The sequence below is a fragment of the Ahaetulla prasina genome, chromosome 6 (assembly GCF_028640845.1).
Source record: "Ahaetulla prasina isolate Xishuangbanna chromosome 6, ASM2864084v1, whole genome shotgun sequence".
In the NCBI taxonomy this organism is placed as follows: domain Eukaryota; kingdom Metazoa; phylum Chordata; class Lepidosauria; order Squamata; family Colubridae; genus Ahaetulla; species Ahaetulla prasina.
Window position 1 is genome coordinate 63,157,000 of NC_080544.1, and position 25,229 is coordinate 63,182,228.

The following is a 25,229-nucleotide window of genomic DNA, read 5'->3' on the forward strand; positions in this document are numbered from 1 at the left end:
GTCTTCATAAAATGAGTCTTGTGATGTCCAAAATTTGATCTGAATGGGGAAAGAAATCTGGGTTCTGCCAGTTATGGGTCACTAGCTTTTGCCTGGTTTTCAGCTGCTTCTGCTGATATGGATTGTGCCTGACTATATTATTATTTTTATTAGTTTTGGGGTAGGGGAACTATACCATTTTCCTACTTTATGGGTCACTTGCTGCTGCCAATACCAGCACTTGTAGCATGAGGAGACAAGACGGCGAACTCTCTATTGATTGCTCTGCCCTATTTCATCCTATGTCCCCACTCCACACCTGTTAGCTCATAACAAGCTGCAGGCTGAAAGAAGGGCCACAGGATAAAGTGGCAGACAGCTGCCCTGACCTCCCCTCAACCTCTTTCTTGTGCTGACAACCTGTCAGGCAATTTCTGTGGTGGTAATAATACTTAAGGACAAGGATGTGGTGGCTCAGTGGCTAAGATGCTGAGCTTGTTGATCAAAAGGTTGGCAGTTCAGCAGTTCGAATCCCTAGTGCCGCGTAATGGGATGAGCTCCCGTTACTTGTCCCAGCTTCTGCCAACCTAGCAGTTTGAAAGCATGTAAAAAATGCAAGTAGAAAATTAGGGACCACCTTTGGTGGGAAGGTAACAGCGTTCCGTGTGTCTTTGGCACTTAGTCATGCTGGCCACATGAGATGTCTTCGGACAGCGCTGGCTCTTTGGCTTTGAAACAGAGATGAGCACCGCCCCCTAGAGTCAGGAACAACTAGCACATATGTGCGAGGGGAACCTTTATCTTTACCTTTAATAACACTTAAAGCCTAGGTGGGATTTGGGATAGTGTACTCTAACTGAGATAGAAAAAACATCCTAATTTGATGAGCAAGGAAAATCACAGCTGATGATTCCAACTCTTGCTGGACATTATTATATGAATATACAAGACGATGGGTGTTGTGGTCCGTCAGCAGCCTCCAGAGCTGGCAACAGAGTCAGACAGGACTATCGGGAAGTGAGGTGCGGACTCCAGAGCCTCCAGAGACTGATAGTGATGAGGCAGAGGAACAGGAGGAGCCTGTTCCTACTGCATGCATGAGAAGAGCTGCCAGAAGGCAAGAGCAGCTCAAGCAAAAAGGACAACTCAGGAGTAGGGCTAAGAGATGATTGGCCCTACATAAGGCTTAAAATAGACCAGCACTGGCGTTTGAGCTTTGCCAGAAAACAACATTGGTAGCTTTGTCTTCTGCTTTGTCTATGTCTTGCATTTATTTTTGTGACTTGTGAACATTTGCCAAGAAAGGCCTCTGGCAGTTTGCCTAATTGGACCAAGGTTTGCGATAGAACTGAGGAACTTGTGTTGGGAGGCATTTGTTTTAATTTGTGTTGAACGATTCTGGGAATGAAGTAATTCTCAGCTGTTCGAATAAAGTTTGTTTTTTCACGGACTGAGTTTCTTACTACCTACTTGGGTCTGGGTCACAACAGTGGGAATCTATAGAGGTGAATTATTTGCCACCTTTCAAATGAATGGGATCTGATAGTACCCAGTTCTGCTTGTCAGCCATGCATTGTAACATATTTAGAAAGTGTTCTTACTTTATGCATTATCTATAGTCTAGGCTGAAAGCAAAATAAAAATGAAATATTTTTATATAGGCTTTTGCAATTAATGTTTGCAAATGTTTCTGTATAGAAGCATGCACTTCAGCACCTGTCCTAGAGTCTTACCATAATTTACCTTATTTGTTTATTCATTAAAGATCCGTGACAACCTCTTTCTAAAGGTTCTTCCACCATTGGCTGAGACACAGACTTTTTCAGACCCATGTGGGTGGCAGCCTTTGACATCAATTTTCTCAATTTAGGGCTCCCCCCCACAGTAATAAAATTATTATGGAGAAATAGATATTCAGTGAAAATCACAATGATGGAAAATTGTTCTAATATGAACACTGTCCTTTTCTGTTTTGTTCTTGCATTAGACACAAATATGTATATATCAGATAATTGCATTACCAATCACAACATAGCTTTCATCATTTGTCCCCATTGAAGTTCTGGCAAATGTCTATAAATAGAAAGTAGACCCTTTGCAGTTCATGTTTAGGGATAGTGACTTTTCTTCTGACTCCCTGATTTTACACTTGAATTCTTAAAATCAGCTGCATGTGGTTTAAGGGAACTAACAAGATCACTTACATTGTAAAATGTTTACAGTTTTAAGAACTTTGGGAACAATTTGCAGCTCAAACAAGGTTGGCTTTAGTTGCCAAATCCACCAATCTTATGGATAGCAAAAATGAGGAAATCACAATTTTTATGAGATTTCAAACTGAGACCAGAAGAAGGAAATTGTTTTAATAATATGCCTTTCTCTTGAAACAAAGTGTGATGAGCCTTTTTCTGAATCTATATTTGGAGAATTTTATCAATATCTTATATGGAGACTGATACCTTTTCAGTTCCAAGTTTGCTCCTTCCTTTATATAGTTGCTGATCTACGTCATGCTGTTTCATTGTATTTTTATAAACTCCATTATTTTGAATATATCACTGATCCATACTATTCCTTCATTGGCTAAGAAATGTTGTACAAAGTTCAGAAAAATCATGTGAAGTTGTATGCAAGTTTTTTTAAAAATGGAGTCAGCAAGTATAAGAAAAGGAAACTTAACTAAATCTAATTTATATGAACATTATTCATTGTACATTCCATACTTTCAATCTTATATATCTGATTTACCTGATCAGATATAAATCAAATATTAAATATCTGATTTATAGATTCTTTTTATTCTTTCAGCTTTCCATCTCTCTCGTCGGCTCCATCCAATCACAATGTCCTTGACTTTTCTCTTCCTTTCAGTAAATTCATTCTTCCTTCATATATTTGTATTAAAACACAAGACACAATTATTTCATTGTATTTAACAAAACCATTCCAATATTTTTTAATTTTTTATCTTTTATTTCATCCATATTCATTCTTTATCTATCTATCCATCCATCCATCCATCCATCCATTCATCTTGTCTTTCTTTAGAACACTTCTTTGGTAACCCATTCACACTGCTTTCTGTTTACTTTATATTCACCCAACTTTCATGTTACAAAGACAGCACAAACATGCTCTTGTGCATTTTTTTGATAAGCATTTATTTCTTGAAAGTCAACTATATATGGCCCACTACCTTTCTACCAGTATTTTTATCTTAAAAAATTTCCATCCATGTTTTCATTCTAAAAATTGTTTTGTCAAACTAAATAAAGACATATATTTGTTCATTTTTTCCACAATTAATTTTCAGTCATTCATTCCATTTTCACTGTAAAACAGAAATATCATAGTTATCAATGCATTGATTTTTAGATTCAGTGTTTTGTTGCATCATGCAGTGTATCTAACATTCACTGCAGATCATATGAGCTCAGTGCAATGCATTGTTTGCATTCAAAAATACATAATACATTCATATCCGTGAAAAGCACATTCCTAAGATTACAACAAACTATTTATACATTTATCCATAATACATTAAATGACAAAGAGTCAAGAGAATATAATATAAGGCCTCTAACCTGCTCAGAAACTGGTTGTACCTAATTTAGGTAACATAATTGAATCACTCTCTTATATCCATTTTCCCTCATCCATAGCTTTTTTCATTTCATCCTTCTACCAAGCATCCTATTTCATATTTTCTATTAGTATTGCTTTATAAATATCTGTGGCAGTTTGAAACAAAATCCTGTTCACTGTCTCAATAGCTTCTGTATCTTCTTTCCATCCATTCTCCTGAAGGATTAATTCTTCTATTTTTGTGCAGCATTCTGTTTCATGGAATCAATGTACACTGGATTCTTTATTCCTATCAAATAAAGGCACTACCAAATAATAATCTGCCCTACATTTAGAATCTTTTCTCACCCTTCTTTCTTTTTGTAATTCTGTCAATGTTTCACTAAACCTTTCATTAAAAATCAATAATGCTTTTAGATTAATTTCTTTACTTTGTGCTTTAAATATGCTTTGAATAGTATTATGTTTAAAGCATGTATTTGAAATGAACATACACTTAACATTCATCATACACATTTATTTTTGGGTGTCTGAATTACAGTTACTATTTCTGTACTTTCTTATCTCATTCTTACTTATTCATTCACATCACCTAACAAGATAACTTCCCCCACATATCACATTAATTCAAATTGCTTCATATTTTTCTCAAAATTCACTTCTAAATCTTTCATTATTACTATTTACTGGAGTGTAACACACAACTTTAACAACTTACAAATTTTCATTTTATTATGCACCCACAACAGTGTACAGTATAAGATACCACTTCAAATTTTCTAATATATTTTCTAAATTTTATATTCGTAACTAAAACTGCAGTTTAATTCCCATTCATGATCATCCATTATCAAGGTCAGTCTATAAGATCAGACTCTCTTTATTCAGATCTATTTTATCCTTTGCCTTTCTCTTATTTATATAAACACATGTATCTGTTTTTCTTTCCTTTTTCATATCACACTGTATAATATATTGTTTTACATTCCAAGTTGAAAACTTCTTTGTTTTCCAATATTTCTAATTCAAATGGACTCTGGTTATGTAATAACAAGATAAAGTATACAATAGGAAAAAAAAGAAAAACACCCATTCTAGATTTTTTGTCACCATCGCTCCTAGTATCTTTTCAGTCACTTCAGTTTCCTTAACTTCTTTTTAAAAAATACTTTTTATTGAAAGATTTTGCTAGACTGGAAGATAAAACAAACTAAAGTCAGAAATAAAGAGAAAAATAGAAAAGAAAGGAAATACAACATGTGAAGAAAAAAGAAAATAATCAAAAGAAAAGAAAGAAAAGGGTTAGAAAAAAAGAATATTTAAAGAAGTCACAGCTGATCTTTCACAATTCTTCAAAGATCTTTTAAACTGCCACTTCTGTTGATTCTTAAAATCTCAAATTTCTTTATTTTCAATTTTCCAACAATCTCTTTTCTTGCTGCCTAAACAGTTCATATTCTCACAAAAATATTATTTTATTTACTCAATTTTTTAAAGTCTGAAATATTCCAAATTTGTCTGGTTCCTTTATCCATTTAAAACTTCTTAGGCTGAATTATTATTTTGCTTTTTGCCATCTAGTTATGTTTTTAAATTCTTTAAACTAAATTAACTTTTTTCTACTTCAGGATGAAGTTTTACTTACCAAGAAGATTTTCAGAAGATTTGTTGTTTGGAAAAGGTCTTTTAAGTTTAAAATACTTATACATCCAAATGTGATTAGAAAATGAGGTTAGATGAATTTAGTGTCTTTAAAGGCATCATTGTGGTTGAGTTTGATGGTTTCTCCTGTTCTTCAATCTCCTTGTGAGGAGCAGTCATCTGGAGTACAGGTGGGTGATTTCTTGTCCACTTATCCAGAGAGGCTCTGTTGGACCAAATTTGCTGCTGGTTCTTTGGTTGTTGCTGTGTCATTGTCTGCACTCATTTGGAGATGCATATAATCACCAGTTTCCTCAACTGGAATTCCCCATTTCCCTTATTAAGTCCTCAGTAAACTCAGAGGCCACATGGGATTGGCAACTAGGTAGAAGCCTCTATGGTGCCATGATCTTGTTCAAGATTTAACCAAGCTCTATGTTCTATAGCTCAGGTGAGAAATTGCCTCCCAAGTTGTTGGGGAAATTGCCAAGTGCCTTCTTGAAACCATTTGGATCCATTAAATTAGAGACCAATCTAAGCCTTGGAAGCTCCAGGGTTCCTATGATCTGCAGGTATATTGACATTATTCTGTACAAGCTATGATCTCTAACTTAAATAGCACTTTGAAATCCAACAGTTTGTATTTCAAAAATTAGAAGGGAAATATGGTTCTGACACAGGATATTTTATTTATTTATTTATATGAACCCACTCCCAAATGCCCCTGAGTTTTAAAATATTTAAACTCTTAAAGAAAGAACACACGCAACAAGCAAACAAATACATTCTGCATTGCACAGATGGACCAAAATATTCCATGTACATCCTGATTCTTTTTCCCTTCAAAAATAATAATTAAAAGTAATAAAATTATTCAGAAACAAGGAAACTGATTCATAGGAATGCAGAACAATTAATGTGGGCAGAAAAAAATGATTAGAAATCTTAACTCCTACAGACAGATATTTGTGTTCCTTAAATCTTTTCCAGTTCTTCAGGTATGGTGGCTGAATGCGAGAGACTCTCTTCTTTCTTTATTCAGTGAAACAGACATCTTGCAGCCTTTAATTTACAAAGAAATTATTGGGATGTGGCAGGTGTTTTTGAAAGAAGCTGCATGTAGTGAGGCCTCTTCATGCATTTTCAAATCTTAAAAAGGGAGGAAGGCAGGGATGTGTGTGCCAATGCTACCTTCTCCGCCCTGACTTCTCTGCATTAACAAGAAAGCTCTGAAACAGAGCAATAATTAAGGGAAGTCAGTTAGTGTGCTACAAGTGACCCTGAATTCTATATAGACAATGCAAACAACTGCAGTACATCAATGGTTAGCAATCCTTTTGGCATTTTTGAAGAGTATGCTGTGGGTGTCCTCATGGTATCTAGGATCCCTCACAGAAGACCTCTTTATGAGAAGTTAAGCTTCTGAGAATAGTCCCTAAATGGATCGGGTAGTCCACTTTCTCTTTCTCTTTTCTCCTTCAGCTGATGGGGGACAGTTTGCAAGAAAACCCTGCAGTTCCCCTCACCTGTATCTTCGTTTTCTGACAATTCCTATTGGGATAATCCAATGCTCATTAGACCATGATGGCAGCTGATGTTTTGCATTGCCAGATTCCCATTTTTAAAATTACTATTATTATCATTTGTTGCACAGCCAGACAGATGATTAGACAGGAGTTGGTGTTTATGTCCCTCTATTGAGTCCCTGCTAATGTCATTTCATGGTGTTAAAGGTACCATTTCAAGATGAAGTTATTTCAAATAAAGTTGCCTTTTGTAATTGACTGTTGGTGATGTTGTCGATGAAAATGGTGTTTAAATGGTGATCTAGGTGTTTTGGAATTGCACCCAAAATGCCTGTTAGTGCTGGTATTATCTTTTATTATGATGATTTGTCACACGGTCAGCCAGATATTTAGACTGGATTTCTCACTTTTGTCCACATGCCGAGACCTTCCCAAAGGCCTGGGGTAGGGAGATGTTGTTTAATAAGTCACTGTAAAAGTATCATCACAGGATGTAAGCTGTTCCAAGTAAGTAACTAAGTCAGCTGTTCTAATTGCTGCCTTTTCCAATTAACCAATGGTGATTTTGTCAGTTCCAATAGTGCTCAAGTGGTGCTCCAGATGTTTTGGAATTGCATTCAGGGCACCTTCAATATTACTATTGGTGCTATCTTTGCTTTCTTTTTGTTCGTCACACAGACACCTAAATGTTCAGACTGCATTTGGCATTTTTGTCTGCCTGTCAAGTCCTTCCCCGGGATAGGCAGATGTAGATATTGGATGGTATTACAGATGTCATCACAGGATATAAAAATCATGGCACCATGGAATAGAAAAAGGGTACTTAGGCCATTAAGACCAATCCTGCTCAGTGCATTCCAGATAGTTGACTTAATTAAATTAGTCATTGGTTTCTATTTCCCAATTGACTATCCTTGATTTTTGACATCTAAGTGCATTAATCTCTTTTAAATTTCATTCTGTTTCTTTTCAGTCAGATTGTTTTGAATTTTCTGCCTTGTTCTGTGCACTGAAGTACGGGTGGCTGGCTGGCAGGGAAGAGAGCTGTTGTTGTAACCTATACTGTATCTCTATATCTGTTAGCTGTTGTTTGGACTTCTTCTGAATGCATGATTACTGCTGATTAGAATAGTGGTAATTATATTTTCAAAAGGAGGCCAACTTTCATCTGATATCAGTTGATAGTTTGATACTTCTAAACATGGGTTTAAAGTTATTTTGGAATAGCACTAAACACACATTAAGTTCTTTTTTAACGTGGTTTAGTATTATTATGGAAGAATACTGAATGCTACTTGATAGTCTGATTACCATCTGTTATTAGTTGACAATTGGATTCCCTTTGAATATACCTATGCAAAACAAGAATGTACTTTGACATATATCTAAAGCCACTGTTCTAGCCATCTTTTAAAACTGTCTTCGCCCCTATCTCCTACTACAACTATGTAGCCTACTTTAAGGAGAGTGATCGGTGATTGTTTTCCTAATAGATGAAGATGTTGAGCACAGCAGAAAGTAACAAAGCCAAAGGAAATAATACATTTCTGTCTTTAATATGCGCTTTAGATTGCAATTAAGGATCTCACTATTTGCCAGCATTGTGCCTATGCCAGGATAAAAAATTGCTGGTAGGAGGAGAAAGAGCTCTAAGTCAGCAGCATCTGAATCATTCCTTTACATGCTCACACTCTTTTTTAAAATGATATTTTATTCAAACATAATGTATGTAGTTTATATAAGTGCTATGATATCTGGGCTGCATAAATGTTAAGTTGGAGCAAAGAGGTACATAAACTCTTAACTTTTTGCTGCCCTCTAGTAAGTGGCCTCTTTCTCATCTCTACTTCAACATCCATAGCTCAATTCAATTGGTACATCTTGCAGATAAATCCAGCAGATGCATATTTGGAAGGGTGCTCAGCTGCATGCAGTATAAGTGGGTTGTCATAATAATAAACAAAGGGTAATTTGCAGCTTTCAAATCCCAATTATATGGAAATGATGGGTGTACTGTATGTATAATACAAAAGTGTGTTTGTAATGAAGTAGATCAAAAGATTTTCATGTTGTTCTGTATTTAGAATGGCACTACTACATGGAGTAGAAGGATCCAAAATGAAACTGTTCCCTGCATTTTCAGAAACCTTGATAAATATTGCCAGAAAATATTAAGATCCAGCTTTACAAGTATACTGTGCTAGAAGCTTCATAAAGAAAGGGTTGCCTTTCTTTAGAAAAAGGATTCTCAAGGCCCTTTAGAAAAAGGATTCTCAAATTAAAGGAGCTGACATTATTGGAATCAATGAGACTTTGAACTACTGTAAATCTTTTTATTTTCCTAATTGGGAAAGCAGATGAAACTATCTTTTATACAGGTAGTCCTGGTTTAGCAACTGCTTCATTTAGTGACCATTTGTGGTTACTATGGAGATTAGAAAGTCACTTTGTGACCCATCATTGCATTTATGACCTTTGCAGCTTGGTAAAGCAAAGGAAAGCTGAAGTAAGATCATAAGTTCAGTTATAGTTTCACTTAGCAACAACTTTTTCTAATGACCAAATTGCTGGTCTGAATTGTGATTACCAACAAGGATGACTTGTATATGTTGGTATATTCTTTTATCTGACAAATGGATTGCTATTTATTTTTATTGATCATTATTTTATTCTCACTAAACTCTAGCTGATTAACATATTATTAAATACTTTTTCATTATATTGCCCTTCTTGCTCTAAAATTTGGATGAGAAAGTCATGCATAGGTAATTTTCAACTTAGAATAGTTCATTTAGTGACCATTTGAAGTTACAATGGCACTGAAAATGGTGACTTATGACCGTTTTTCATGCTTATGGCTGTTGCAGCATCCCCATGGTCAAATATTTAAAATTCATATGCTTGGCAACTGACTCATATTTATAATGATTGCAATGTCCTAGGATCATGTGATCACCTTTTGTAAACTTCTGAAAAGCAAAATCAATGGGGAAGCCTGATTCACTTAGCAATCATGTTACTAACTTAGTAACTACAGTGATTCATTTAACAATTGTGGCAAGAAAGGTTGTAAATGGGGCAAAACTCACTTAACAAATGTCTCACTTAGCATCAGAAATGTTGGCTCAGTTGTGATCGTAAATCGAGGACTACCTATATTATTATCTATTGTTTTGGATTATACCTACTGTTCTCCAGTTACATCATAAAATCCTGGATATACCTGTTATTTTCTGTAGGCAGGAATCACTATGGAAGAAAAAAAAAAGAAACTTAGTATTAACCGGGAAATTCTCCAGATAATCTGTGTGATATACTTTTTTAAAATAATATCTCTAGTATTGCCTCTTCAAATGTCAGTCATAGCTATTGCCTTAGTCATTAGCTAAAACACTGAAACACCTTGCACACAAAATGGGCAAATTTGCTTTGATAAAATACAATAGGAACTTTCTGTGAAAAAGTATAGTCTGATGGCAAAATACTTGAAAATATTAGATGTGGCTCATTTTTTCGATACTGTATGTACAAAATAATAAGTTGAGAATTGCACAGCTCAGTACTGAAACTGCCAGAGTTTATACCAAGCAAATAAGAAACATAAGAAAAAGATTAGCAAAGCTGTTGATCGTCTGCTGTTACAATGTGATCCACAATAATCAAGATTTCTGACATTTTTACTTTCCAAAATTCATTTGAGTCACTTGAATATATAGTTCCTTCCTAAAATTATGTATTTTCTAAGACCTATGTTCTATCCAAACTCTATTGTAATCAAGGTTGAACAGGCTGTATTATTTGTGTAATTATTTTTCAGAGTCTTTAGGGAACTCATCCCTTTTCCCCAATACTAGGGAACTCTCAGAAACAAATAATTCCAAAACGGGGTTGGGGTTGTTTTTTTTTTTTTGATAAAGTTGTAATGGTATGAAATAATAATGATATTATTATCTGGATATTTTACTGACATGTAATGTATGTTTTAATGTGGAATCCTGGGCACTAGTGGTCATTGACAATGATCATTTTGTATCTTAGTAGTACTAAGGATCTGCTGTCATGTTGATGGAAGCGGAGGTTCCTTTTGAATGTGGCCACTCTTGCAGTACAGCAATTGCAAAAGACATGCTGCCCTGAATTCTGAACAGGATATTAGCATTCATGGAGAGAGGTGTTACTGCAGTCGTAGCTGAAACCTGGCCCAGATTCTGAAGCATAAGTTTCATGTATTTGTGATAATCAGGAATGTCAGGCCAGAACTTTAATTGTTCACATTTTTTTAAAAGGACTGCTGAATGAAAAGATGTGGAAATTGGAGTGAGGGAGATTGGGGAATGATAATATACATCTAAAGAGGTTTTGAATAGAAAAGAATCACAAGCTCTTTTTAAGGGACATTGGAATGATTGATAAGGTAGTTGTAACTACAGTACTTCCTGGCAAACAGATGGGGAAAAATGGAGGTAGTGACAGATTTTATTTTCCTGGGCTCCAAGATCACCACAGATGGGGACTGTAGCCAAGAAATTAAAAGACGCTTGATCCTGGGGAGGAAAGCTATGGAAAATCTAGACAGCATACTGAAAAGCAGAGACATCACCCTGCCAACAAAAGTGTGTATAGTCAAAGCTATGGTTTTCCCAGTTGCAATGTATGGCTATGAAATTTGGACCATAAGAAAGGCTTGGACTGCAAGGCAATCAAACCGGTCAGTCCTAGAGGAGATCAACTCTGACTGCTCTTTAGAAGGCCAGGTCCTAAAGATGAAACTCAAATAATTTGGCCACCTAATGAGAAGGAAGGACTCACTGGAGAAGAGCCTAATGCTGAGAAAGATTGAGGGCAAAAAAAGAAGGTGACGACAGAGAATGAGGTGTCTGGATGGAGTCACTGAAGCAGTAGGCGTGAGCTTAAATGGAGAGGATGGTAGAGGACAGGAAAGCCTGGAGGAACATTGTCCATGGGGTCACGATGGGTCAGACACAACTTTGCAATTAACAACAACAAGCTACAGTACTGGGCAAAATTAATTGAATCTGTCAAGTCTGTGTATGGAAAATTCTAAATTCTATTGAAGAGATTGACTAAAGTTTTGATTTAGTATACCTCTCCCCAAAGGAGAGGGTGAATACACTTTAAACTATTTGGGATTCATGCAAAACAGATTACTGTAATTTTTTATTTCTTTTAATGTAAAAAAAAATGGGGGAAGGGTTTGATTGCATTGTGATTTATACGTTTCTGTCCCCCCCACCTGATTATTTCATACAGTGGGGATTGATATCCTTCCCCTTTGCTTATTGTTTAAAGAATTTTAATTCCTTATAGCTCTGACATTCTGGATGCTGTTCAGGAATAAATGCATTAAAGGGTGGAGATGCTCAAGTGACAAATTACAGGTCAGGTATTTCAATGGAGAAATGTCTTGATTTAAATTTGCTGACTAAACCTGCTCTGTTCATTGGGAAAGTAAGGTGTTTACTGCCACTTATGCCTCAGTGTGGCTCTGGAGGACGGTGGATTCATACGCCTTCCTGCTTCAATTGGTTTTTTCACAGAAATACAAGCAACTTAACTTTAGGATTGGAGAAAATGGAGAATTATCGTCCCCACCAGCTCGGTTGGGGAAATCAGAAGATGGTTACAAAGCTGGGATCTATTACCTGTTTTGACCCTATCAACGAGTTTCAGAAAGGTTTTGAATTCAGGCAAAATGTTTTCAAGAGGATCCAGAGGCTCTGCTTTCGTCAACGGGCACAGCTCCCTGGGGAAACCTTTGTGAGTTTTGCTTCTGCTCTGTGGGACTTGGCACTACACTGCGACTTTGGACCTTTTCAGGATGAACTTGTGCTTGACCAGCTAATTGAGAAAGCAAGAGATTGGAGAATTAGGGAGACTCTCTTTACCCAAACAAATTCACTGACTCTATCCAGAGCCATAGAGCTTGGCTCACAAATGGAAACAGCTTTCAAAGCAGCACCAACTAGAATATCATCAGCAGTAGATCAATGGAAACATCAGATTATCAGCTGTAGAAACTGGAGAATGAAATACTTTCAACATTATGGAAAGTTGCAGCAAAGGACAGGAAAAGGAGTGCTGTCACAATGGTCACATGGAACTAAAGGCTGTCTGGTCAAAAAAACTTTCCACAATTGCCACAGCATAATGCAGTTTAGGGCATCAAGCAAATTGGTATGTTTTTAACAGCACATTTGATGATGCACTTTTGACACACTAATATTAATTATGTTGTATGGTATTTCATTTTTTATATGTTTGATAAGTCGAAGGAATGCTTATCAAACTTACAAATGACTAAAAACTGGGTAGAGGCAGCTAATAGAGAAGCAAAATCCAAAAACGTCTCGAGAAATTAGAAGTTAGGTTTAAAATCATGTAGTATTTATGTAAGAGAAAGGAATAGATGTTTTTATTTAAGAAGAGGTATTCTATTAAAAATATAAATGTGCCTGTATTGGTGGATACTTGCATTGTTAACAGTACTTGTGAAAAAGATTAATATGAATGAACAGTGTGACATAGCTGGTAAAAAGGGAAATGCAAGTTTAGCTATTTGCCAATCCATGGGAAAGAGTACAAGGAGTACTTGGTCAGGCTCCATTCTGAGTAATGTGCTTTCTGGTTGTTTTTCATTGCCCAAGAAAGAAGAATATGGATAATCTTCTTAAGCTGAATGAAAGAAAAGCTTCCTACAAGTAAGAGCAGTGGTATGATAGATCCCATTACAGAGAGGCTTCCCTTTCCTAGAGCTGTTGGGGGAGAATTGAAAGAGCTGTCTGCGTGTGATGCTTTAATTTGAGAAGTAGACCCAATGGCCTAAATGACTTATTCCATAATGCAAGTAACATAAAAATGATAAATATTATATGTAAGGAGCTAACATATTGGTTATCATTCTAGGATAGTTTAATAGCATAGGCTAAGTTTAAAATTTCAAATTAACTGCTTCTTCCATCCTTTTTAAAAGCAACCTGTTAATTTGTTTCTGGTTTCCGGAGCACCATCAACTTTTGATTGATAATGATGTATTCATTTATTTCTGTTTATTTGCTATGAACAATTTAGATTGGTCGTTGTTGCTATGAACAATTTAGAGTGCAGAGAAGAGCAACAAAGATGATGAGGGGACTGGAGGCTAAAACATATGAAGAACGGTTGCAGGAACTGGGTATGTAGTTTAATAAAAAGAAGGACTAGGGGAGACATGATAGCAGTGTTCCAATATCTCAGGGGTTGCCACAAAGAAGAGGAAGTCGGGCTGTTCTCCAAAGCACCTGAGGGTAGAACAAGAAGCAATGGGTGGAAACTGATCAAAGAAAGAAGCAACTTAGAACTAAGGAGAAATTTTCTGACAGTTAGAACAATTAATAAGTGGAACGACTTGCCTGCAGAAGTTGTGAATGCTCCAACACTGGAAATTTTTAAGAAAATGTTGGATAACTGAGATGGTGTAGGGTTTCCTGCCTGGGCAGGGGGTTGGACTAGAAGGCCTCCAAGGTCCCTTCCAACTCTGTTGTTATATTATAGATGAGGATTTCAGCCAAATGATTTTTTTTAAAAAAATATTCAGATAAATAAATAAATAAATAAAATATCTAGATAAGGCAATAGCATACTTTTTAAGAGAAATATATAATATTGTCAGCCTTCCAAGACTAGGAAACCAAACTCACAAATGCCAGTACTAATTTTATTTTACCATTATTTTGGTAGCAACTCTTCCTCCTGTTTCTTAAGTTTTTTCTTTTTGCTCATTGCACTTATACATTCACTATAGAATTCACTTCCACCATTTTGAAGTATTTTAGTTTATTTACTAAAATTGGTATGCACTTCAGTCAAAGACTCTGGATGACCTAGAACTGCTTGTATTTTGGCCAATGTCTGACTTGTGGTTGTCATATGGACATAGGATTGCAATGGTATAAATTTTCATTAGTACAATGGTATTATTCGGGTGTATTAATTATTATACCTTATGCTGCTATTCTAAAGCGATTATTTCTTACAATTTGTAGTGTTAGATATTTAAACATTGGTTTGAAATTACTATAATTAATCCTTTTTTTCTGGAGAAACTTCAACGTGAAGATACTTGGCATGGAGCCATGTATCCAATAAATGTTATGCGGTAGAACTGGCATCTTTCTTCATTTTTTTTGTTTGTTTTTTTATATTACTTCCTGTCAAAGGACAGTTGGGTTTTTGATTGTGACAAAATATCTTGCTGTGGAAGGTTTCCAAGGACTAGAATTTGTGGAGGCTGCATGACTGAATCATAGACACCTACTTCTTGTTTGCATTAAGATAGACAAGTTGCAAGCAAGTTAACTGCTGGGGAAGAACCTTACTACATCAATCACCTGGGAAGATGCTCTTTGTGCACCCAATGAGGGTGTGTCAAGATTGTGCTGGTTCTCCTTGTTTTTCAATTAAGTGTGAATGACTTTGTGGAAAAGTCAAATTCATATTGCTAACACTATTACAAGAAACAGATTGCTTAGAACACTATGAGTTTTGCTCTGGGCTGAAATGAATATTTTCTTGCAGCCTTAATTCTGTCAGAATTCCGCAGGGTAATTCTCTAACAGTGACCTAAGACACAAGTGGTTTAAGGGAAAAAAGTTTATGATGGTTGCTTATTAAAGATTATATCAAAGAAGTATGAATAATACAAAAATCTAATACAGAAATATATTTAAAAAGGAAAAAAATCCTCCTCACCCTTAGTAAGTATCTACCTCAATCTTGGGTCCTCTGCTGGGAGTTTAAGGGTTCTGCACAATATTTTAGCTGTTCCTAATACTGTACTAGGTGGCTTAGTGGGTAAGATACTGAGCTTGTCAATTGAAAGTTCGGTAGTTCAGTGTTTCGAATCCCTAGTGCCGTGTAACAGGGTGAGCTCCTATTACTTGTCCCAGCTTCTGCCAACCTAGCAGTTCGAAAGCACGTAAAAAATGCAAGTAGAAAAATAGGGACCACCTTTGGTGGGAAGGTAACAGCGTTCCGTGTGCCTTTGGTGTTGAGTCATGCTGGTGACATGACCACGGAGACGTCTTCGGACTTACTTACTTCTGTGTGTTGGTTTTTCTCCTCTGTATAGTCTGCACCTTACTTCCTGTCTTATGTGATAGACCTCTGCTTCTATGGATCTGGTGCTTAGTGTCTGTTCCTATGCTGCTATGATCAGTGTCTCAATGCTGTCTTTTAATCCAGCCTTTCCAGCCATTGATAGGATTTTCAAATGTCTACCACCTCAGCTACATCTGAGCTGTTGAATTTGGATAGAAACCTCTGTACATTGTGAGGAGCTTCAGATCTTCACATTGTCAGCTTCTATGTCCTCCTTTGGCCAGCTCACTTCACGGGCAGAGTATCTGATTACTGGCAGTTTAAAAACATTTTGATGGCATGGATCTTGTTGTCCCACTGATTTGTCTCTTCATGACCTGCCTTATCCTTTGGTGATATTTGGATGTTGTTGTTTTCCTTGTCTTCTCATTATGGTTCCTGTGTGACTATAGGATACTAAGATATTTGTATCTGCTGTGTGTGTCTGCTGTATTGCCTACTATTGTCTACATCATCAATCATAACTATCTTTTCTCACTTGACTGTGATCTGGCTACACTTCTCCAGTCTGATATCCTAAAGTCCTCCCTGTAGATTCAGGTAGATCAGCAAGTTGATGTCTCATTTATTCTTAGCATACAGCCTGGTGTCATCCATTCAGAAAAAGTAGCTGAATGGTAGCTTCCACTCCTGAACTTGTACCAATATCCCATCCTTGGAATTATCTAGGTGAGGGGGTTCAAGCCTATGCAGAGCACTAGCAATAACAGTGCATCAACTTGGTATATCTTGCACTTGATGGCTACTTATATGAATTGTCTTGAGTTGACTTCCAGTGTTGTCTTCTATACCCCATTGAAGGAGGGATTTAACAACTTTGAGTAGTGCCTGGTAAGCACAAATCTATGTATGTAGCATTGAGACATAGGCTTTTCTGTCACCATTTCAGCTGTGCTCAGATTGGTTGGTCTAGACTTTGAATCTTGATCTATCTATGAGCAACTGGTGTTTTGTGGCTCTGGTGTTATTCCCAATGCCCTTCTGAGCTGTATGTTCCTTTAGCTTGGTTGCTGTGATGCTTGATAGGACTTTCCATGTTGTTGGGAAGCAGGTTGTTGGCTGGTTGAATGGTACTGTTTCCTTGTAGGGCTCTTTCATAATCAGCACTATTCTTCCTTGTGTTAGCTAGTCTGAGTGGGAGCCTGCAGCTTGTTCCTCTAAGCTGCTAGGCATTCTTTAGCCTGTAGGTGTGGATCATGTCTGGGCCAGGTGCTGTCCAGCTCTTCATGTTTTTAAACTGCTGCTGGGTGTCTGCTACTGTGATGGTGACTGCTTCTTGTTCTAGGAGATTTCAGTGGTCTGTTCTCCAGTCCTGCAGCCACTTTGCAACAGTGTTATGTGGACTGTTTCTTCCATATGTTCTTCTAGTACTGTTCACTGTCTTCTGTTACTGGGCTTTGCTGTTACTTTGTTGTTGCTTTTCAGTTGGATGGCTCTTTGGAGAACAAGCATCTATCCTTTTGCCTTTGCTTCTCTAGTATATCTCATTAGCTTGGTAGCCAATGCTGTTAATTTTGTTTTTGACCTCGGGGTGTGGGGAGGGGCAGGGTGGGCATGGCCAGCTCAACGTGTTGACAGCTGCCCTCAACATGTTGGGGCACCTGTGGTGTCCCGTATGGTACTGGGGGGATCCTCCTGCAGCTCTCTGCCAGTGAAAACAGAGCTTGGGAGGAGCTTTTTTTTTTATTTGCATTTATATCCCGCCCTTCTCCAAAGACTTAGGGCGGCTTACACTATATCAAGCAATAGTCTTCATCCATTTGTATATTATATACAAAGTCAACTTATTGCCCCCAACAATCTGGGTCCTCATTTTACCTACCTTATAAAGGATGGAAGGCTGAGTCAACCTTGGGCCTGGTGGGACTTGAACTTGCAGTAATTGCAAGCAGCTGCTGTTAAAACAGACTGTCTTACCAGTCTGAGCCACAGAGGCTCAGAGCTTGAGAGGGCAGCGCATCCCCCCCCCTGAACTCCGTTTTTGCTGGCAGAGGCACAGCGAGCTGCTCCTTCGCTCTGTACAGGGTGCACAGCGAAGGAGCACTCCGCAGGCTGGATCTGGCCTGTGGGCCTTGAGTTTGACACCCCTGTTGTAAACTTTAGATAGAGTCAGGCTCTTATATTTCTTTCAGTAGCTGAGTCTTATTGTTAATCTTCACACCTTCTGTAATTCTATCAGCTGATTAACCTCTGTCCGAATTATCTTGATCTTAGCTTTTAACCTCATTTTCCAGGAAGGGGCTGGTGGTTTACAATGTAGCTACAATTGAACCATAATTTTTAAGCGTAATTTGTTATTTAAAAATTGGGTCATAATGAGGAAGAAAAAGAAAGTTATATAAATTCAGTGTGAATATGTTTTTCTTGATTCTAGTACTGGGAAATACATATCCTTGACAGAAGACAGAGACTATATTTTTCAAGGACAAAAAACCCAACACCACTTATTAATGATCTCTACTGCAGTTCTGGCCATTTCTATTAATTTATTTGTCATAAATTATTATGTAGTTAAATGATCTGCAATAAAATATCAAACAAATTATATATATATTTCTAATATTAAATGAAGCATCAAGCACATATACAAAGTTAAAAACACCATACATAAAATAGTTTTAAAGATTTAAAATAGTTTTAAATCTTTTGACAAATGCTTAATGCAAAAGCTGACAAATGTAAACATATTTAGAATTGTCCAGTAGAGGGAGCCACTAAACTTTATACATTCACATTTTTGAGAAATTAACTGTTATTTAGTTGGAACAGATGACATTTAATCTCAATTGATTTAGTATGCATTGACTATCAGTACAGTACAGTACAGTTTGAATACCAACCAAGTGGGGTGTGGCAGATTTCCCTTCCACATAACAGAGAATTTCTATCATTAAAAAAAAAATCTGTAACAAAGATAAATGCTGAAAAGAAAGGTAAGAGGATGCGTTATCTTCAAATATGAAAAATTACTCCAACCAAAGCACTCTACTTGTAAATTGTATAGATTACAAAGCATTGTAATGACCATTAAAAATACACCAAATATTAAAGTAGTTTTGAGAATTGTTTGGAAGATATGGTTTAGCTTTTGCACAATACAGTACAATGTCCACAAAATGCCACCAATGGCATTGTACAATGTGCTCTTATGGGCAATTACAGCATTGTTTCTCAACCTTAGCAATTTATTTAAATGTCAACTCTGAAAAATTTTTCAGTCAACACTGCATTTGAGGTATTTTATTTTATTTATTTATTTTTGTCACAACATCATATAAAAAGGATTATATAGTATATAAACATATATATGAGTAAATATTAGGAGGTATAAGCACCAATATATATATAGGAAGAAGAAAAGAAAAGAAAAGAAAAACAATAGGACAGGAACGGTAGGCACGTTTGTGCGCTTATGCACACCCCTTATGGTCCTCTTAGGAATGGGGTGAGGTCAATAGTAGAAAGTTTTTGGATAAAGCTTTTAGGATTATGGGAAGAGACCACAGAGTCAGGTAAAGTATTCCAAGCACTGATGATTCTGTTACAGAAGTCATATTTTCTGCAATCTAGATTAAAGCGGTTAACATTAAGTTTAAATCTGTTGGTTGCTCTTGTATTGTTGCAATTAAAGCTGAAGTAGTCTTTAACAGGAAGGACATTATAATAGATGATTCTATGAGTTAAACTTAGGTCTTGTCGAAGACGACAGAGTTCTAAGTTTTCTAAGGTATCAAATTCTCTCTTCTGTTGCAATTCTGGGGAGAGCAATGGGAACCGTACCTGTTATAAATTAATCTTCTTAATACAAGACTCTATTGTTGATTAATTTCTCATTTTTTTATAGGCCTCAGAGCCAGCTGACAACTGCACAAGTGAAGGAGAGATCGAAGAAGACCAGAATTCTTCAATCACAGATACACCAGAGCTGGAGATATGTGGATCAGGCCAGGAAACAGATGAAGACTATTTTGAAACCCAGTCACATCAAAGCGAATCACTGTCAGATATCAAGACAGAGCCTTATGAAAGTGTGTCAGACTCTGAGTCCATTGCCAGTGATGGCACTAGAGAAGCCAATCTTTCTTCAGAAATAGAAGAATCATGGCATAAGTATTCCAAAACAAAAGGAGATAGGTCTCCTCTCAAGTATTTCACAAAAGAGTTTGGATTTATTCAGAAGGAAAGTGTAGAATTCCCTTCAGTCTTACATGTAGCAACAAGCAAATATGCATTGGACTTATTAGCACCAGAATCCAAAATTGAAGACATCAAAGGAAAGGAGCAGGTATTACCTTACAGTATTACATCCACAGGGTCAAAGGCTAATAAAAATGATTTTGTGTTACAGACTGAAGCTTTGTTAAAAGTGGGGACAAGAGCTGCAAACAGAGAGGCACACTTCTATATCCATTCAGAGGATCAAATTAAAGGTGCCAGTAACAAAGAGAGAATGAGCCCAGAAGCAGTAACATTGGTTAATCTCAGAACAAACTCTGAAAGCTCTTTGAATTTTTCTGAAACTTGCTGTTCCTGCTCAGAAACAGTTTCCCGAAACAGTTTACCTAATATTCATTTAGAAACAAATGGAAGTTGGAAAAGCTATAACAAATCTTCCAAAATGAGGTATAAAAAAGATTGTATATTTAATACTGAGTATAGTCAGAAGAATATTTTTGACAGTGAAAAAACTGTAGAAACAAATTTGTATGGCAGAAAGCAGAAACTCACAGATTTTAAATCTACATTTTTGGTGCCTTCAACAAAGCCAGGAAATTTGGCAATGAAATCATGGCATAGTTCTCCTGGAAATATAAATGGTCAAGATATTAAAGAACATATCAATGATTGCCTTTGTCTGGCAGATAAATTAAGCCAATCATGCTCCACATTGTTCCTAAAAGAACCAGATCATGTTCATATTAAGGAAAACATAGACTGTTCAAAAACATCCTTAAAAGTGGAAAAAGATACAAATATCAAAGGGTTATTTCTTACTCCTCACTTGATTTCAAATAAAAATGTACAGAAGCAAACAGAAAACTCCCATGGAACCAACAAATCCCAGCTCTGTGGCCTTACAACAAAAGGACCAGATACATCTGAATGTCAGTCTTTGGTATTGTCCCAGCTGCCAAATTCCTCAGAAAACAATTCTAAAAAGAAGAAATTTTCAAATATGGGATGTATATCAACGCATGTAAATGCCAATGTAGTGTTAAAAGAACATCTGAAATCAAAGGATCAGATAGAAATTAAAGGGTTGAGTTCTGAATCTCACAACTGGGATGTTCATGTCTCAGAAAGATACATAGATAAATGCAATGTGGCAAATAAATACAATCATACTTGTGTTGTTCATGCTTCCATGATTAATGCAGATGTGAACAAGGAAAGCAAATGCATCAAAACCCAAAACCTTGAGGCTTTTCTTAGAGCATCTGAAGTGAGAAGTAAATATGGGTCAAATGTAGGCCAAGAGAAGGCAGTTGAGATTCTGACATCAAATGGAAAAGATTCTAGAGAACAGAAATCCAGTACATCCAATATATTAAGATATCCTTTGAATCATCTCAATGATATAGAAAATAAGGCTTGCAATTGCAGTAATGGTGAAGATGTTGATGTTGCTGCTTTTGAAGTAGCACTAATACCACATTATATATGCCAGAAGGAAAAATCAGATAACATTACTGAGTTAAAAGCTTTATTGATGGAAACCCCTGGTCAAGAACTATTGCAAACAAATGTTGAAGTTGAGAACTCTTTATCTAAATTTACTGAGATACCAGAGCAGGAGAATTCAAACTCTCATCTCATCACCATCATGGATGCCACAAAATCAGAAGAATCTCCAAATGGAAAGTCTAGTTGTACAAATGACATGTTTTCTGTGCAGATGTTGCCATACAATGAAGATGAATTCCTAGTTAAGATGGCTCCTGAAGAAAGTTCAAGAAACACACATTGTGAAGCAGATGCAAACATGCTGCACTCATTGTCTTTGCCAGTCTCTGCAAAATCTATGGAAACTAGTTTGGTGAACAATACATCTACAACTAATTTACTTTTAGAAAGTACTGCGCAAACTTGGAAAGAAGAGGGGTGCATAGATATTTTATCCTTGGCCTTGCCTGCAACAAAGAGAGACATATCGCTAAGAAAACCATGTCAGTTGAATGGTGCTTCTGTCCTAAAGACAGTACAAATAACAAACCATGAATCTCAAACTCATGGCTATACAGCAACAGATGAATCTATGACTACAAATGCAGAACAGGATTCTTGTGTAAATATTGCAAGAACACAGGAAATAAATAGTACAAATATATTGTGCCAAGACATTGTTGATGATCATGAGACTCATCTTCAAGGAAGTAAGCAAATTAATGGGGAGGAAGACTCCAAAATCTGTGATGTAATACATGAGGAAATTGCTCTTTCTCTCAAATCAGAATCAGATAAAGTTTTTTCAACAGAAAATTCAAAGTGCATTAGTAAAAACTACGACATGAATGTGAATCCAGATATCTGTGACACTTCAGTGAAAACCGACACACAAGATAATAGCACCAGTGGCCTAGATAATATCAGCATGGGAAGTGCAAATTGTGAAGAGATGGACAATAATATAATTAGTTTTTTTGGTAGTAACAATAGTTTCTATAAGGCAGTGCAGAGAATCAACAAAGTGGGTGCCGTAGAAAGGTCTGTTAAGTATTCTAAATTTTTAGTTTTCCCCAAGATGGCATCTTTCAGGAAATCTAAGCTAACATCTCCTGACAATCAAGATAATATGAAAACTAAGGAAGTAACATTTGATAGTGATAAAGCAGATGAAGTAGATGAAGTAGAAGATAATTGGAAAGACCTCAGTTCATCCAGTTCTACTTTGCAAAACAAGGATCAATGCCTTGCAGAATATTCAGATGACGACGATTTATTCTATGAAAGGCCTGCTGGACTTTTCAATAGAATGAGTCTGAGAAAAGCTTCTAGCTCTGGTCGGACACTCTTAGAAAGTGCAGGCACATATTCTTCTTCTCCCATGTTAGCCAGGGTAAAATATGGGGAAGGAACAACTTTAGGATTTGTAGAGAACAACAATAATGAGTTTACTGAGTTCCCTGAAGTCCAGAAATCCTCTCCAGAAAATGATTTTAAATGTAACAAAAACATAGATAGCAAAAAATTCCGGAGCCGTTTGGCCTTGGCTCATAGATCCTTTTCAAGTTTTTTTGAATCTAAAACTCTGGAAAAGGAAAATGCTCAACAGAGTCCAAAAATTTCATTAAAAAATGAAAAAGTGAAAGTGCACCAATCTTGGAAAGCTTTTCTAAAAAACAAGGAGGCAGAGAGTCTGAAGCAAAATCCCTGTTTAAATAGGAACTCTGGAAACTTTAGTAGAAAAACATTGAAGGAAAAAAAGGAGTATCAAACTGGACAAGAATTTTTTAAATACAGTGTTTCTAATGACTCATCTACAGGAGGTGGTCATTCCTATTCCTTTGGGCCTGCTGACTTTCTACCTATAGACACCAGGAGGAAGAGGAGAGAGTCATCCTATAGCCCAGATTGTAGTGGGAAAGAGAAAATGAGGGGGAATGATGGGAATACCTCCTATGAAGAATTCTGGCTGAAATCTCCAATTATTCCAATTGATCTGCAGTCATCATTTCCCCATTTCACTCCTTCTTGCCCCCAGTTGTCAATGTATGAACGTAAAGATATGCCATGCAGGCCTATGAGTCCCAAGCCACAGAGTCCTCGAACTGCTCATCAGCGCATGGGCTTCCATTATCCTGGTAAATTAAGTTCAACTTCATTGATATCTCTGGGAAATATCTCTATTATTGATGGCGGTTTGGAAGCACCTGAGAGGCCAAAGACATTGAAACCCAGATCTAGTTTCTTGCAGTCCATGCACTCATTAGATAATGACTATTTGAGAGAAGACAGTGGGATAAGCAGCCAGTCACAGATCAGCTTAAATACTACTACTTCAATGAGTGATATAATCAGAGATGAGGTGAGTTGCTCTGCAGGAGATTATGTGTATTGGCCCAGAATGTATGGAGAAGGATTAAAAAAATTTTTTGTTACGTACTTCATGTGTAATTTTGGGTTAATCTGGATGTCATGCTCAACATTATAAATTTCATGTTTTGAAATAACTTTAGAAACTTGCTCACAAAGACATATGGCATCAGAACTATTCATTTGTGTAAATTCTTTAGATAATTTGGAAATAAGATGAAACAATAATTTAAGATTCTGGTTACAAAACTGTTCAGAAAAAAATATTTAGAGGTAACTAGTTCATTTTCATGTTTCATAAGTATGTGAGGATATGGTATTGCTTTCAGAAATGACCTTTGAAAAATGGTGCTGAAAGAGTGCTTCTTTTCATTTCTAGACAAATGCAGGTTTTTCATTTTAAATACCTGGGTTAAAATTCAATGATAGTAATTTTCTCTGTTACTGTCTTTTAATGAGGGGTTATGTGTTTTTTTAAAAAAAGATGTACTCTACAAGGCCACATTATCTGTGCAATTTTGCGGCAATCATGCAACCAGATCAGGAGACGCTTTGCAGGATCCAGAGAAGATTCATATTACCTGCCATCCTATAGAGAAGACAAAGGGATGGTCAAACATTAAACTACTGTCCATTAATTCTTGAGAGGCAGAAAAGTATGCTGGCATAGATGGTTCTGTCCTGATGGCTAAGCCCTATTCTGCCAATGTAATAAAAATGGTGTCTAGTACAATTCTTTCTATTTAAATGTAGGAGAATTTAAGAAAGCATTTGGTGGCTTTCTTGGACTTACAGCCCCTTCTACCAAGCAGGAAAGTAGCCTCCAATAATTTTTCCCGATATGTGCTGCAACAGGTCTCCCTGAGGATAAGGAAGTTTTTGGCATGTTTAGCCAGCTGTCAAGGTGCCTGCCTAACAGGTTATGATGTATCAATTAGGCTGCAAGCACAAGGAAGACTGTAGGCTGAAATAGGAGTGAATTGATAGGAAAACCGAGGTGGCTCAAGAGAGCCAAGGTGGCGCAGTGGTTAGAGTACAGTACTTCTGCTGACTGCTAGCTGCAGTTTGGCAGTTCATATCGCACCGGCTCAAGACTGATTCAGCCATCCATCCTTACGAGGTGGTTAAAATGAGGACCCGGATTGTTGGGGATAATATGCTTGACTCTGTAAACTGCTTAGAGGGGGCTGTAAAAGCACTATGAAGTGCTATTGCTATTGCTAAAACAGCTCTATCCTAAACTAATGCTGCTAGGGAATGGTAATGAGTCCACCTCAGTCCTCATGGTCAACAAACTTAGAAGTAGCC

General features: G+C 36.7%; 1 protein-coding gene across 4 annotated transcripts in view; it reads left to right on the plus strand.

Moving 5' to 3' along the window:
* Window positions 1-25,229, plus strand: part of ARHGEF4 (Rho guanine nucleotide exchange factor 4) — a 187,498-nt gene that overhangs the window by 40,739 nt on the left and 121,530 nt on the right. For all 4 annotated transcript variants that reach the window (XR_009155769.1, XM_058188542.1, XM_058188540.1 and 1 more), the window contains exon 3: window positions 19,732-23,913. Coding sequence is in view for 3 of the 4 variants with exons in the window: in XM_058188542.1 (XP_058044525.1) it covers window positions 19,732-23,913 (4,182 nt within the window). In the remaining variant the exon portion in view is untranslated. The remainder of the gene's footprint in view (window positions 1-19,731; window positions 23,914-25,229) is intronic.